Below are 18,193 nucleotides of genomic sequence, written 5' to 3' on the forward strand. Positions count from 1 at the left end.
GTGATATATATAAATAATACTATTAGGAAATCATTTGTAGTTGTTAAGGGATGAAACTTGATTAGAGATCGGGCATGAAGAGGCACCTTTTCATGAGACATGCCGGTGAATGGGCATGTCTCCACCTTGTGGAGACATGTCTGCTCATGGATATGTCTATTCATATCCTTTCTAATGCAGATCCAATCCCAAGGAAAGACATCTAAATTAATATATTTCTGCCCTTTGGAATTCGGTGACTACAATTATCAGATTCAGAATTACAAATCAATATTCAATATTTATCAATATTGAATTGTCATTTCATACACATTTGCAGCAATCTTTTACTTTAATAGTAGTAGAGGTAGGTTGAATTTCTAGGCTCTTATCCCATTTGCACTTTTTTTTTTAAGTCATTGTCAAGATTAGTTACAGAGCTCGAATTGCCAAATCATTCATCATTTAAGAAAATTGATAGAATCCTCCACGAATGAACAATGTAAGTCCCTTTGTGATTCATAAAACTGAGTTGTGTCCAACAGAAAGTCACTCGTCTGCATTGTAAACCTTGGGATCACTTCACTTGATCACTCAATATTCTACATTGTATAGCATTTGGGGTTTACTTGTTCAAGCAACAATGGGATACCTAGTATTCTATCCTGCATCTTGGGTGGTCACATGACACACATCAATAGGACCTTACCCTCTTTTGCCTTGTATGGCTTTTAACTAGTGATCCTTAACCATCATTATGAGGTGGCAAACCATTCCGCTACCTCTCATTGTACATCTTTCCCACATGACCTATTACTACAAACACACACACACACACACAGGTACACACAGACATATGTACATACATACAGACACACACACACATACACACACACACACATACGTACATACATACATAATCAGTTATTTGCATATGGTCAAATAAAGATATTATGTTTGCATATGATCAATTATAGACATTATCTACATAAAATCATAATATCCTTCATGCCATGATAATTAGGAGTTACTTATAATCCTATGCATGTCTGCAATTATAATAATTGTCTTGCCCGATATGGGCTCCTGAATATCCTGATGTTCTTCTGCCGGTGATGCATTTCTTGCTATTATTGATGCTCCTTGCTATTTCTATCGGTGATCATCCTTTGAGCCCATATCTTAAGCATACTTATATTCGTCTCCTTGGAATGGGAAAAGACATGTCCCTTCCTGCGGCTATGTCTCTTTGAATGAGCGGTGCCCTTTTATTCGCTTTTTACTTCACGAATAAGTCACTTCTTGTTTGGATACATTGCTACTTAATAATACGGACTGTTTCGTTATGCTAAGGTTCAGTGTTTTGTTATACAGATCAAATACTTTATTTCCAACCATCCCCGTTCTATTATTGAGTTTAGCAGGCATTTTATTTTATGCAGGTTGTTCCTTGGGTTCAATGTTTGCAGAAAATTGTAAGTCTTATATAATAAGCCAAGTTTTTGGTATTTCATCTATCTACTATGGTGGGAATATGACACAAATCCTATACCTGACATCCATCCCTGCATCTTCTGTACATCCAGGGACATCTTGTCATCTCAATTCTCAGTAGTTTTTGGATTTTGTGTTATTCGGCTCCCAATTTTGTCAATTGTCATCTAGAAGAAGATGACTTTCTTTCTGTATTGCTGATGTGTTTCTTCAATAAATAAAACGAGTTATTAAGGAATTACTCCCCAATAGTTGGTTTTTAGTTAGTAGTTACCGACAATTGGTGTTCTCAGCGAATCATAGCTTTGCCATATATTTATTATTGTATTCATAGTTTGGGATTGTGTACATGAAGTTCCTGTATCTATTGCACATTAGATAAATCAATGAACAAATTGACAAATCTTTCTCGAAGATTGTTGCTGGTAATAGTTATGTGCTTTTATTTTGTTACCTATTAGCTTTCTGTTAAATTTGCAAGTAGAATTACCGAGTGATAAGAGTCAATTGTCAATGGCTGAGTTTCCCTTGGCAACAATTGGTCGCTTTAAATAGACTTCCCATAGTTATGGAAGACATTTTGATTTGATAGACAATTCTCTCTGCATTATAATTGGGTTATACGAGCACTACCTTTGAATAAAGCATTTATTCATCTTTGCCTGTATTTATTTAGTATTAGTGTGATATTGCAATAGTTAGTGTTATTATTTGGCAGATTTGTCTATAACAAAGTCAGGTTCAAGCATAAAGAAGTTAGAACTAGTATCAGTCAATACAATGTGGGACTTACAACGAGGAATTTCATATGATGGGATTAAAATGGAGCAGTAACCTGATTAATTGCGTCGACCAACTAGAATTATCTATTTATGAGTTCATTTTGGCATTTTCCTTTGGGTTTCTAACAGTCAGCATAGTTTCTTATGCTTTTGTTCAATGAGGTATATGCGAAGTTATTTAATTGGAAACTGAGCAGATCAAATTGTAGTGGTGTCTTGAAGCTGCTGAAGTCTTCATAGATGGCTGTTGGTAAAATATAGTAAGATCAACCATTTGCCTAGATGCTTCTTCATTTCACTGTAGTGTGATTCTTATATTATTAGGCTTTTACTAACTAATGGACTCCATCAAAAAGTCATTAGTAAACTGGAGATGGATTTGAAGAAGGTGCTACTACTACTGTTTAGAGGCCTTGAAGGTTATGATTTTTCTTGGTTATTTCTAAAGCTCCATATAATAGTTCTGCATAATAATAATTTAAAGCATTTAGGGAGATGAAAGCCTCCTCGCTCAAGTCTACACAGAGAATAGAAAAGAAATGGGGACATACAATGAAAGCTACAATATAACAGCTAATCACAAATGCACTCCGTGCCCTAAAGCTGGAACATCGAGAATTTGAATTATTTTTGTCAAATGGAGTTTGGACAAATGCATGTCCTCCCTAAAATGTCAAACATGTATCTATAATTTTTTGTTACTATTGAGAAACGGGTTGAATATCTGTTTTCTGGAGAGTCTATTTGACTTGATAGTGGCATGTCAGAAAATGTGAGCTTGCCTTAACTAACTTGACATCATTTTTTAATAAGATGTTTTTATAATTGATCCCCAGTTAAATGTTTCTTAATTCAATACTTGATGTGTGATATTTGTTCAGTTACTTATTTCCCTGTCCTTTGTTGCCAGGTCATATGTGCCTTTGGAAGGCTGGGAACCATGTTTGGATGTGATAAATACAACATCCAACCCGACCTTGTTTCAATAGCCAAAGTGAGACATTTAATACACGTTTTAATATGTTTGGTGCTGAGATGTATTTTTCAGTTGCCTACAATGGCAAATGTGAATATTGATACAATTTGTTGCAGGCCCTTTCATCTGCATACATGCCAATTGGTGGAGTGTTGGTGAGCCAAGAGGTTTCTGATGTTATTAATTCTGAGAGTAACAAACTTGGTATGAAAAAAATACTATCATGAGCCAAACACATTAATTTCCTTTTTGGCATGCTGTAAATTTTAATCTTTTCTGGTCTTATATAGTATAGCCTCTTATGTATTTCCTTGTCTGTTGGTACTAGGTGCCTTTTCACATGGCTTCACTTACTCTGGACATCCTGTATCATGTGCTGTTGCACTGGAAGCTTTGAGGATATATAGGTATATTATTCTTCCTGGATGCATAATTTTCCGAAGTTTTCAATTTTCTGTCTTACAAATGCAGGTCTATTTTGGACAAGTACGTGCAGTGAGAGGCAGAGCTGAGACCTCTTCCAATTGGTACAGTATGTCTTGAACTCACGGTGAATGCTCCGGTGTAGGATCTTTTGGGTAGCCTTCCAAGATTTTTGGCACGCATGTTCTTGGGTTTCCAAGAAGAACATGAAGTGAGGGAATGAGAATGACAGTGACAACAAATATTACAACAATCCAAAGAAAGGGATTGGAGGAGAGGGAAACCTGAGGCACAATAGACATCTTACCTCCACAAATTCCAAAAATTAATGCCCCTTCTGTGAAACAAGGATAGAAGGCATGCAAAGAAAGAGACATGAATCGAGAACAAAGTGGAAAGAGTATTATGAAGATCACTCTAGATCCAAGAACAAACACAAAGACGACAATAGTTGCGATAGATGGCAGAAAGATCTCTCAGCTCGTCCAAATAGAGTAAGATTTGAACGCCAACCACACAAGAAGAGTGCGAGGATATTACACGCAAACTATTACTTTCGGACATCTCATGGGCACAGGAGGTAGACACTAAGGAGAGTAACTCTCCATCGACAAAACCGTTTGTACATTCAAAGGATGGTGATGAGGATAAAGAACACAAAAGGGACGTGGTGTCTTTGAAAGAGCCTTATAGGGTATAGGAAGTCTTGCTATATCAGAGCTAAGGATAGAGGGAACACAACCAGAGAAGTTGGAGAGTATCGACACTATTAGGGTGGGGACAATAGTGGTGGAAGGGAAGAGGACTCGCACAAACTTGGTGGTCCAACAAAAGCACAAGAATGTGGAGGACAAATTGGCCCCACCAAAATCCAACTACGCACAGGGTGCTATGTGGATGAAGGATGAATATCCCACACGAACTAGAACTCCCCAGATTCAATGACGATGGATCTGAGGATCCCACCCATCATTGTAAAGCATGTGTAACCATATGGGAAGCCAACATTCGAAATGAGAAAGACTATTGGTTGAAAGCATTTCTAGCCACCCTCAGGTGTATAACAATCAATTGGCACATAGACCCCACAACAACAAACATGACAACATATAATGAACTGAAAGATGCCTTCGAGGAGGAATTTAGACTGCACCATGATGATGGCGAGTTGGTAGTAAAAATCAATAACATGCACCAAGGGAAAATCAAGACAATCCAAACTTACAATTGCAGGGTGAAGGAGCTAATTTGCAAACTAGATAGTTTATCAACAACAAAGATTACAACAATACAAAGAAAGGGAATGAAGGGAGGAGGAACCATAGGACAATAGATGTCATACCTCCTCAAATTTCAAAAACTAATGCCCCTTCTGCCAACTAAGGATAGAAGGCATACAAAGAAAGAGACACGAATTGAGAAGAAAGCGGAAAGAGTCCTAAGGAGATCACTTTGGATCCAAGGACAAACACAAAGACAACAATAGTTGCAACAGATAGCAGAAATATCTCTCAACTCATCCAAACAAAGTAATACTTGAGCACCAACCACACAACAAGAGAGGTAGGATATTGCACGCAAACTACTACTTTCCGCCATCTCATTGGCGTGCAAGTAAGACACTAAGGAGAGTAACTTTCCACCAACAAAACCATATATACATTCAGAGGATACTGATGCGGAAAAAGAACACGAAGGGGACGTAGTTAGAGATCCTTACGAGGTATAGGAAGTCTTACTATATCAAAGCTAAGGATAGGGAGAGCACAACCAGAGGAGTTGGAGAGAGCATCAACACTATCAGGGTGGGGACGATAGTGGTGGAAGAGAAGATGATTTATACAAATTTGGTGGTGCAACAAAAGCACAAGGACGTGGAGAACGAACCAACCCACCTGAATCCAAGAATACACAGGGTACTGTGTGGATGCAAAGGATGAAAGAGTGGTAGGGTGGATGCAAAGGATGCAAGAGTGGTAGGATATTGCACGCAAACTACCACTTTCCGCCATCTCATTGGCGTGCAAGTAAGACACTAAGGAGAGTAACTTTCCACCAACAAAACCATATATACATTCAGAGGATACTGATGTGGAAAAAGAACACGAAGGGGACGTAGTTAGAGATCCTTACGAGGTACAGGAAGTCTTACTATATCAAAGCTAAGGATAGGGAGAACACAACCAGAGGAGTTGGAGAGAGTATCAACACTATCAGGTTGGGGACGATAGTGGTGGAAGAGAAGATGATTTTACAAATTTGGTGGTGCAACAAAAGCACAAGGACGTGGAGAACGAACCAACCCACCTAAATCCAAGAATACACAGGGTACTGTGTGGATGCAAAGGATGAATATTCCACACAAACATAAAACCTCCAAATTCAACGATGATGGATTTGAGGATCGCACCCATCATTGTAAAACATGTGTACCCATATGGGAAGCCAACGATCAGAATGATGAAGGCTATGGGTAGAAAGCATTTCTAGCCACCCTCAAGGGTATAGCAATCAAGTAGTACATAGACCTTGCAATGACAAATAGGACATCATGGAATGAACTAAAAGATGCCTTTGAGAACGAAATTAGACTGCTCTGTAATGATGGCAGTAGAAATCTATAACATGTGCCAAGGGAAAAGCAAGACAGTTTGAACTCACCATTGCAGGTTGAAGGAACTATTTGGTAAACTAAATAGTCAACTAGTTGACGAGTTGAATGTTACGTCCCAATTTTTGACCCAATTTAAAATGTTCATATAGCCGTTGAGGTTCACATGAAGTCAGTTGACAATTAAAATTTGTTATAATCCTGTGAAATGGTAAGATGGTTAGTTGTTATAATTTCATATGAATTGAAAAGGCGGTTAGCTGTTATGATTATTTATGATTAATAACTTGTTATGGTAATATGATTTAACCGTGGAGAATTTCCTTGTAGGGAGTACTTCAAAGGGGTGGAAGCATTATCAGAAAAGAATTAGGCACAGGAGCATCACCATCACTGGGCAAATGGGTATGAATCTTGAATCGCCATGGGTGAGGACCTAGCGATTGCATAACATGATAAACACATTAGACACGCATGAGCTATTGGATAATCTTTAAAACATTAAACATTTTATCTTAATCAAAATACATACCTTTAATGGCTTATGGTTGACATTTTCATCACTTCAATATAATACATATTTATGTACGTGCACATAGATATAAAAATAAGGTGACACTATAATATTATTTTATACAAGATTATATTTATTAAAATATGTATATTTAAATGCGGGTACACAATGAGTGGATAAGAAGATAAAATAATCTTCTAGGTGAAACATGTATTTAGATATACATAATTAATAGGTATAATCTTGGATAAACATTAAATATGATGTCATCTTATATATATATATATATATATATATATATATATATATATATATATATATATATATATATATATATATACATATGTGTACATATGTATATACATATGTGTACATATGTATATACATATGTGTACATATGTATATACATATGTGTACATATGTATATACATATGTGTACATATATATATATATATATATATATATATACATATATAGTTGTGCAAGTAAATATATATGTTTATAAATTATCCCTTTTGATTAGTAACCTTCGAGTTCTTTTCCATATTTATTTATTTCCTTATAAGAGGCGGAAATATTCACTTGGCATATATTATCGATGATGCAAGAAGACAATTCTTCTTCTTTTTAAAACTGCTCAAGAGTTACGGCTTCTTGGAAGCCTTTGATATTTTTGAATGCCTCCTTATTTATGGAAGTCAAGAGAGGCCAAAGATATGTTCTTTTCGCATGATTTTACCTCTGCTCTCTTGCGTTATTTCCTTATATTGCTCTTTCGTTGCAAGTGATTTAGACCAGTCGTAATTCATATCTGCTCTAAGTTTTGCATTCAGATTGCTCATGTCTAAGGAATCGGCTGCTTAGAATCAAGCCATGGCTCACGTCTTCTATTTCAGACCAGGTTATGCGGTCAGCCTTCTATTTTGAGATTGCTATATGTTTTTAAACTGTTTTCGAATTTACAGCAGAAAGGAATGTGTCCATGAAAATTCCGTACATTACTTTTGAATTGCAAAATCGAATGCATATTTGATGAGTCCAATCTCTCTATGTTGAGTCAAGATCAAATGTCTTTTGTTATGCCAAGACACCTCATGTTTTCCATCGAATTCCTTATTCAAGCTACTTCTTTGTAAATTCTCAAGAGATGCTCTCTGGTCATAAGAAATGTACTATGACAGTAATGAGATTATGTTATTTCTTTAACACCAGCTGAGGTTTAGCAAAAGAGTGGAATTACTTTGAGAATTGACATCTAGGACTCACCCGGCTGGATGGCCAAAGAAGAGGGTGAAGAGGTGAGAGAATGTCCTGCAAGAACAAGTAAAACAAAATCAGAATTGATACAACAAATTTATTACATCTAAAGAATCATTTAGCTCATGTATGTCCAATTCATTCTCTATTGTCAAGTCGAGTGATGTGATTAAGTACTAGGATGCTTAGTGGCTGACAAGGTATTCTATGTCTATTCTAGGTAGGGAGGGCCTTTCTAATCAGAGAAAGTGTGGGGATAAGTATAAGGTTCGTGGTTGGGTGGTTAAGCCCCTAACAATGTTTCCCCTCTCCACAAAATGTCAAAAGGTGCATCAGACAAAGGTAAGTTAAGCATTCAAACCTTTATTAGTAACAGGTATTTTACTTTTATGATTTTTTTTCAAGTAGAAGATAAGATGGATTGAGTTGTATCATCGTTACAGTTATTTCTTTAAATGAAAGCAACTTTTGTCGTCAATGTAATTGGCAACCAATTAGATCGGTTGATCTTCCAACTAGACATGAAATATATATCTATATGCAAGAGATGGGTTTATTTGATGGATTGTTATTTCAGTCTTCCATTTATTTGAATAATGAATATGAGGGTATTTTCCTAACCAAATGTTATTGCCCTAATTGATACAATGGTATGTGATGCCCTAAATGATCCAATGGTAATTGATGGCCTAATTGATACAGTGGTATGTGATGCCCTAAATGATCCAATGGTAATTGATGCGTAATTGATATAGTGGTTTGTGATGACCTAAATGATCCAATGGTAATTGATGCCCTAATTGATACAGTGATATTTGATGCTCTAGATGATATATTGATAATTGTCATTACGATAAAGTAGTATAGCTATTCGTTCCTTAAGAGATATTTTCTGGACTACCCTGGGTTTTGCAAAAGCATACCTAGATGTTTTTCGGTTTTGAGTTCAACGGTATGTAGATTTTAAATTCCTTGGTAAATTCATTGATGGTATCTTCAATTGTTAGTTATGAGTTTTCCGTTTAAGTGATTGAAACCGTTAATCTCATTCACATGAACATAACTAATATAATTGTCTTCCTATGAATTTGAAGTAATAACTATATTTCTATGATATGTTAGTTGTTAGTTAAGACCTAGGAAAACTGGTTGTTACATTGAAGATAAGATAAGATACGATAATGATATTAATGTCCAACAAAAGACCAAAAAGAGGTCTTTGGGACTGAAAGATTATAATGGTTAGGCTGAAGAAGAGATGGTTTATAAAAAGATTGACACTATTCATCTGGAAGAAAATGGAGGTAGTACCTCCATCTCTTATAGGGAGGCGTGCAACTAGGCAGTGGACATTGAAAGTGAGAATAATACATTAAGAGGAAAAAAGAGGGTGACTGATGATCATGCAAAGAGTCACAGACAAGACATGATGAGGATGATGAAGGAATGCAAGTGGAGAAGGAGACAAAGGAGAGAAAGGAGAGAAAAAAAGTTTGGTGAAAAGAGTGCAAAAGAGAGGGACACATGAAGGTTAGATGTCCCAAGAAATCATTTTGTGACATATGTGAGGTACTTAGACACTCGGTTAAAGAGTGCCCATATAATCTGAAGGTAAGAAGCACTCAAGTGCTACTGACAGGGGAACAAGCAACCCCATCCACTACACCCCCAAGACCTACCAACTCTAATAGCTCTCCATGAGGATACCAAAGCAGTAGATGGGGCAACAATAATAATAGCAATAATAAAACTCCAAGAAGTCACATTCAATACAACGTAGAGGGGCAGCCTATGATGAAATGTTGAAGGTGCGGGGAGTAGGGCCATTTTGCACTAAACTGCCAAAGCAAGAAAAATGGTGGAAGCATGTTATGGATTTGGTGTGGTCCGGGGAACCATGAGGATGCTAAGTTCCTGGAGGGGAAGGCAATGAACATGATAGGGGTAATGTGCCCAAAAGAGAAGTTCTAGCAATTATTAGAAATCAAGCAAAGAAAGCTACATACCCTGATCCACTTATGGAGAAATAAAGACTAAAAGAAGCCAGTAGGGAAACAAGATTAGCCATTGAACAAGAACAAAGACACAACACTATCAGTACCTCGATATGGTTAACATTTGAGGCCAACATTATGCAACAAATATTGCATGCCATTGTCCTAGTACAAGTTGTGGACTTATTGGAGACACTACCATAATTGAAGACTGTAAATACAACCATGAGTGACACGATTGGCGATTGGGTGAATGATGAGGCGTCATACAACCAGGGGACAACTGAGGTTGTGAAGGAAGGCACCGTAAAGGAAATTTCCACACCTCTAGAACCAATATTATTGACTATTAATGTGGATGAACTTTTGCAGTCGTAGAAATGGAAATCATGGGTTACTCTCATGAACGCTATTGTAGATGGAGGGTAACAAGTAGCATTCTTCCATAAGAGACACGGAGGTCGCTTAGCAAACTGACACTCTGGCCACCAACTTTGCACTTGGTTATCGTCGATCAACATGGTATGAAACCAATTGAAACACTCATGACCTAGTAAGTAACCATTGGAACCCAACAATTCTTTTGGACCTTGTGATCATTTCCTTAGAAAAGAAGGGATACGATGTCCTCTGAAGAGGTTGGCTCATCACAACAAAGGCAAACCACAATTGGAAGAACACTCTCCATCGAGGGTGAAGGGAGGACATATGTCAAAATAGTGACCTAGGAATTGGCTTAAGATTTTGAATCCGATGAAGGTTAGTACTTTGAGGAACAAGAGATGGAACCCGATGATGAAGGATTATTGAGGCTAGGGAATTGCTCAGGAGATGAAACTAGTTTCCTCAATGGGTTATTCCATAACAGATGGAGGATTGCGAATATTTTTAGGCTGACTATCACATGTCAGAAATCTTAGAAGTTGAAGTGAAAGTAGAGGACATCCTCAAGGGTATGACTAGTACAAGGAAAGGTTTGGTAAGGGTGGATAACACTCCTGTTCACTGGTTTGAAAGGAACAAAGAGGTCAATTACAAAGAATCAAGTATAGAAAAGAAATTAAAAGCCGAGAGACCAAAAAAGGGGGCATGGAAAATATATAAAGGCTGCTTAAAATTTTTCAAAGGGAAATATGCAAAAGTTGATGAGGAAGGCCAAGGAGTACAAAAGCCAAGGAAACTAAAAGGTGCAAGGACTTCGAAAAAATTGTATTTAATTAAAATAAAATGACTTAATGTTGAGAAGGCCGAAATAAAGAGTCAGAAAAATAGAGAGGAAAAAAGTCCTAATTGAATGGCTAATGAAGAAATAATAAAGGGATTGAGAAAAAGAAAAGAAATAAAAGTCCCCACAAAATCTCCTCACTGCTTTTTATTGAAGTTGTTGGTAACCTAACCCTAATGAAATCCTATAAAAACCCTTGTGGCAATAAGAGAAATGTCATTATAAAAACCTAGGCAAAAACTCGTAGGGGGTCATATGAAAGGAATAGGGGATCGTCATGTGCCTTTTATAGGTTGTACATTCCATATTGATGGAAGGGTCGTACAGATAACACTGGTGGAATGTATATATGGTGCTGGTGGACCACACAAACCATATTGGTGGACTGTACAGACCACAGGGAGGATTGTCTCTACAAGTTGTATGATTGTTGGTATTCACATGGTAATTGCCAGTGGTGGTGACTTGGCAGTTGGGAGTCACATAGAAGTTGTCAATGGTAGTGGCTTGGCAGTTGGCAAACGCATGACAGTTAGCAGTGCAATGACTTGGTAGTTGAGAACCCTATAGAAGTTTCCAATGGCAACAACTTGGGAGTTGGTAGTCACATGGTACTTGCTAGTGGTTGTGACTTGGTAGTTGGCGGTCACATGGCAGTTACTAGCTGCAGTGATGTAGCGGTTCGTAGTGACATAGCAATTGTTAGTGGCTTGCCAATTGGCAACCACATAGCAATTGTCAATGGCAATGACTTGCACTAGGTAGTCACAGAGTAGTTAAATGTGTCAGTAACCTGGCAGCTAGCAGTGGCAATCACATGACACCTGGTAGTGGCATGGTAGTTGGTAGTGGCACTCATAGGGTAGTGGGCAGTGAGACATCAATTGGCAGAGAGGTGGAGGTAACACGGAAGAAGGTTGGCAATGGAATTGGTAACATAGATGGTTGTGGAATTGGAAATAGAGTTGACCATGGAGTTGGCAGTAGAATTGGTAGTACCATGACAGGTGACAATACCTTCAATTAGAAACAATAGGAAACAATAGGAAGTGGGAATCTGTAATATCCCCTCTTTTTACCGTTTTATTAGAGGTTGATTTCTTAAACTTTAATTGTAAGAAACTCCTTTGAATAAGCCTTGTATATATTTATATATAAGTATTGCTCTCAAAGTTTGTCAATATTACCCCTTTTTTTATTTCTTTTAGACCCGTAGAACCTCTTCTCCTTAATTATAGACCTTAAGTATTTCTCATAAATTTGATGATGAAACTCTGATAGGTCCCACAAAGCCAAGATATCTTATTGGTTATGTATGTAGGCCGCCTTCCCTGTTTGCTCCCGATTGACAATCGTTGTTGGCCCTGTAGTATCTTTAGTGTTACTGTTGTGTAACTTAAAGTAATACTTTTGCCTGTATTATCCCTAACTTGGAGTATTTGGAATTTCTTTATGGACAATTGAATTGGATGTAGTATCTGATATGTGAATGTAAAAATAATGCTTGTATGTTCGAAATGCTCTCCTGTGCTTGCCTGTAGTACGACTATGCTTAAGCTCCCAGTTTGGTAACTTTCCCTTCAACGTTGCTTCCTGTTGTTGATCCAGTATTTCCCTCCTCCTTTAACTATTGCCCGCTCACTTGTTATTTATATTTCATTATATGAATGAACATGACTTTTCAAGTAAGAGTTATGTCTCTTGAAAAGATACTTCTTCATTTTAATTAATTTCTTTTACAACTCTTCTTCTAATATCTATTAAATTAAATAATGCTTATCTCCACCATTTCCACATACTCTACTCGTCTCATGACATGATTACTCTTTTTGCTGTTTGTGTATCACTGCATATATCGTGGGTGCACACGAAGAAGACAAAAATGAGTTTTTTCCATTGCCATTTCTGTCTGTTCAACCATAATCACCATTTATTCAGTGCTGGGAATATTCATAAATTTAATTCCATTCACATCGTTATGCGGCTTTCAGCAATTCCTGTGTATAGAATACTTGTCTCTGTATATGGGTATCATTGTTTCTCGCCATTGTCGTCTTATACTGACTGGAAATTTGCATCTCTTGTAATGATTATCTTCTTCATGTTGTTGCTGTGAACAAGAGTAGATTCAAATCGCTTATATTGTCACCACTGCTGAGAATACTCTCGTTGCTTGATTTATTTGTGTTAATTGTAGACTTCAACATTTCAATATCATTTGTTTTCATCGGCAACTTGCTTATTCTTTTCTACATGCAAATTTATCGCTGTAATATACTTCTGCTTTAATGTTTACATATTTCCTCCATTCAAACACTGGGTTTTTTTTTAATCTGCCGTAGGGGCTCCAACATGACTCCAACAAATTTGTGTCTTTTATAATATTATTAACCCTTCTTATAATATCTGCACTCCATATTATTATAAATATATGTATTCTTTGTTTTCTTTCGTCAAATGTTCATTCTTCAAATATTGCTATTTTGATGTATTAAGACTCTATTCAATATTTAAAAGGATAGAAAAGTCATTTATTATATAATAACTATATTATAATATAATAATCTTATTGATATTTATTTGTTGTAAGCCTTTACTATATTATAATTAAATAATTATAATATAATAATATATATTATTTATTCCTATCATATCTTCTTATTTTATTAATATAATATAATAATATATCATATTATTATACTAATATATTATCATGTCTTCTTATTTTATTATATTAACACTACTTTTAATAATTTATTATTAAATTGACTCCTTATTTTGTTCTTTATTATTAAATCCTAAGGGGCGAAATAGGGGACATGACAATCCGCCCTTCCTCAAATTGCTTGTCCTCAAGCAATTCAATATTTTCTCCTTGCGTTTTGGTTGATGCACCTCACTATAGTCCTGCAAAAACAATTTCAACTTTGCAATTAAATCATTATAAATTTAAATATCACAGGATTAGATTTAAATTACTAAGAAATAATTTTTGTGAAGGAACTTATCTGAATTTGTGATTCACCTCTTGCTAGGTGTTGCTTCCTTTTTTTGATAAGTAAGTTTTCCAAAGATGTAGAGTCTTTGTCTTAATTCCTTTCTAAAATATTCTTTAGAATGTCCTCTTTACTTTAACACTCACTGAGGATGCCCTTGATCCAATCTTGACAGAATGTCATTAATCTTCACACTTTCTATAAATGTTCATGATGCTTGATACTCCTTAAGAATGTCCTTACTTTTGACACTCATTGAGAATGTCCCTGATTCTTGGCATTCACTAAGATAAATATACTAGAATATATAAAAACATAAAGGATATACAAAAATATATATAATTAGTGTATGAAGGCACAATGCAGACACAAAGTATACACATTGATGCATGAAGACACGATGCAGACACGAAGCATACACATGTTAGACCTGCATCACATGTTAGTACTTCAAAAACCATGATAAGAATATATTCAATCTTGCAAGTCATTAACTTATAAGATCCTAATTCCCAATTTAAGCCCTTCTTAAGGAGAGGTCGTGATCAAATGCTTAGCTCCTGGGGGAGTGCTTCTTGGGGCTCTAATTAATAGAACAGCTCTCCACTAAGCACCATCTTCTCACGATGCTTCTCTTTAAGACCTTATGGATAATCAATCTTGATATATCCATCCTTCCTAGGAGGGAGTTCTTCCTCATCCTAGGCCTTATGGATACCCACTCTGGGTGTATCCATCCTTACATATGCATATGATTTTCCTTAACAATATGAACTATCCTTCAGAGAATACTTGATTCCCTGCCTTACTTCCTTAAGAATATTCAGTTGTAGAATATCTTGTGAAGTCATTCAGAGAGGTTAGCTCTCTGCCTTAATTCCATATTAGGAATTATAACTGTTGTCTCATTAGTTGCTACTTAAAGTAGTCTATTTCTTCCTTCCATTGATCTCAATAGATCTCATGCTTTGCAAGAATCTATCATTGACTTTCTTGTTGTGTCCTTTCCAATTTATTTGAATATATTGCCGAATTATAAATTCCTCTTTCTTGAATCCTTCTTCTGATCAGTCTTTGTCATCAGTGTTCTTTTTTTGTATATGTTGCTGAGTACATTGTTATGTATGCAGATGGATGTTATTTGTTTAGTTGATGATCAGTCCAGAATGAGTAATGTGTTGATGGACCTCATATTATTATTTGCCAAAAGACTCGTGTTCACTTCTTCTTCCACAAATTTTGTTACAAGGTTATCCATCATTCTGCTATATAATTCAATCATATGTCTATTACAAATTATCCACAGTCTTTTCACATACTTCACCTTCACTAATGATTCTTTGTTCTTATATGCTGATTTTAAGACACACCCTACAGGATGGCAAGATCATGCTCTGATACCACTGTAATATCCCCTCTTTTTACCGTTTTATTAGAGGTTGATTTCTTAAACTTTAATTGTAAGAAACTCCTTTGAATAAGCCTTGTATATATTTATATATAAGTATTGCTCTCAAAGTTTGTCAATATTACCCCTTTTTTAATTTCTTTTAGACCCGTAGAACCTCTTCTCCTTAATTATAGACCTTAAGTATTTCTCATAAATTTGATGATGAAACTCTGATAGGTCCCACAAAGCCAAGATATCTTACTGGTTCTGTATGTAGGCTGCCTTCCCTGTTTGCTCCCGATTGACAATCATTGTTGGCCCTGTAGTATCTTTAGTGTTACTGTTGTGTAACTTAACATAATACTTTTGCCTGTATTATCCCTGACTTGAAGTATTTGGAATTTCTTTATGGACAATTGAATTGGATGTAGTATCTGATATGTGAATGTAAAAATAATGCTTGTATGTTCGAAATGCTCTCCTGTGCTTGCCTGTAGTACGACTATGCTTAAGCTCCCAGTTTGGTAACTTTCCCTTCAACGTTGCTTCCTGTTGTTGATCCAGTATTTCCCTCCTCCTTTAACTATTGCCCGCTCACTTGTTATTTATATTTCATTATATGAATGAACATGACTTTTCAAGTAAGAGTTATGTCTCTTGAAAAGATACTTCTTCATTTTAATTAATTTCTTTTACAACTCTTCTTCTAATATCTATTAAATTAAATAATGCTTATCTCCACCATTTCCACATACTCTACTCGTCTCATGACATGATTACTCTTTTTGCTGTTTGTGTATCACTGCATATATCGTGGGTGCACACGAAGAAGACAAAAATGAGTTTTTTCCATTGCCATTTCTGTCTGTTCAACCATAATCACCATTTATTCAGTGCTGGGAATATTCAGAAATTTAATTCCATTCACATCGTTATGCGGCTTTCAGCAATTCCTGTGTATAGAATACTTGTCTCTGTATATGGGTATCATTGTTTCTTGCCATTGTCGTCTTATACTGACTGGAAATTTGCATCTCTTGTAATGATTATCTTCTTCATGTTGTTGCTGTGAACAAGAGTAGATTCAAATCGCTTATATTGTCACCACTGCTGAGAATACTCTCGTTGCTTGATTTATTTGTGTTAATTGTAGACTTCAACATTTCAATATCATTTGTTTTCATCGGCAACTTGCTTATTCTTTTCTACATGCAAATTTATCGCTGTAATATACTTCTGCTTTTATCATTACATATTTCCTCCATTCAAACACTGGGTTTTTTTTTAATCTGCCGTAGGGGCTCCAACATGACTCCAACATATTTGTGTCTTTTATAATATTATTAACCTTTCTTATAATATCTGCACTCCATATTATTATAAATATATGTATTCTTTGTTTTCTTTCGTCAAATGTTCATTCTTCAAATATTGCTATTTTGATGTATTAAGACTCTATTCAATATTTAAAAGGATAGAAAAGTCATTTATTATATAATAACTATATTATAATATAATAATCTTATTGATATTTATTTGTTGTAAGCCTTTACTATATTATAATTAAATAATTATAATATAATAATATATATTATTTATTCCTATCATATCTTCTTATTTTATTAATATAATATAATAATATATCATATTATTATACTAATATATTATCATGTCTTCTTATTTTATTATATTAACACTACTTTTAATAATTTATTATTAAATTGACTCCTTATTTTGTTCTTTATTATTAAATCCTAAGGGGTAAAATAGGGGACATGACAGAATCAGTAGTGGAGAAAGTCCCATCCCTCCATTCAGAGACTCAACATAGAGATTCTTGGTAGAATTACTATCATAGTTGCCATGTGAGAGATGGAAAACCAATGAAGGAAGGTGGATATGGGGTCTCTAATTATGGCAACATAGCCAACAATGACAAAATTGAGGTTTATGATAGAAGGGTGCCGCATAGAATTGGGCATCTAATATAACATAGGTGGCTAGAGATAGAGATAGAGGAGAAAGTGACAATATAGAGTATGCTACATGTTGTGACAGAGTGTAAAGGGCACACAAAGATGATGCACACCCTTTGTAAGATGGAAAAGTTTTTCAAAGTTATATTTTTATAGTTGCACTGGGCTACATGGATGGATTAGAGGTTTGAGTTGGAGTGTATGCTTGTTGTCCAAAAGGAGACTGGCCTACATACCAGAGTGTAGGAGTTGAAGAAGTCAGCACAATTGGAGGAGCAAAAGTTGGGGACTGTTGAGAAAGATCTCATGAATCTTTGAGTTTGTTGAAGGCTGTCTGTGAAAAGCAAATGATGGTTGATAAATACTTGAAGATATGCATCACCAACTTCCACGGCCCACCATTTTCACGACTCCGAGGACATCCTCTCACTTGTCCTAGTAGAGTCTTTGATGTTTTTCCTTCTATTGTCTGGCAAACGACAACATGGGGAGGGGTTGGATTACGTAGGTGGCTATTATGCCATAATAGCCACCTTTGGTAGTTAAGGGGTAGAATAATAAAACAGTTTTCCCAAA

The 18,193-nt window shown here is 35.8% G+C and overlaps 1 protein-coding gene across 2 annotated transcripts in view; it reads left to right on the forward strand.

Moving 5' to 3' along the window:
* Positions 1-18,193, forward strand: part of POP2 (Pyridoxal phosphate (PLP)-dependent transferases superfamily protein) — a 269,455-nt gene that overhangs the window by 144,028 nt on the left and 107,234 nt on the right. For both annotated transcript variants that reach the window (XM_089818181.1, XM_089818182.1), the window contains exons 13-15: positions 3,166-3,249; positions 3,348-3,435; positions 3,560-3,638. In XM_089818181.1, coding sequence (XP_089674307.1) covers positions 3,166-3,249; positions 3,348-3,435; positions 3,560-3,638 — 251 coding nt within the window. The remainder of the gene's footprint in view (positions 1-3,165; positions 3,250-3,347; positions 3,436-3,559; positions 3,639-18,193) is intronic.

This window comes from Cupressus sempervirens, chromosome 3 (assembly GCF_028749045.1).
Source record: "Cupressus sempervirens isolate cs-2001-9-10 chromosome 3, ASM2874904v1, whole genome shotgun sequence".
Lineage (NCBI taxonomy): Eukaryota > Viridiplantae > Streptophyta > Pinopsida > Cupressales > Cupressaceae > Cupressus > Cupressus sempervirens.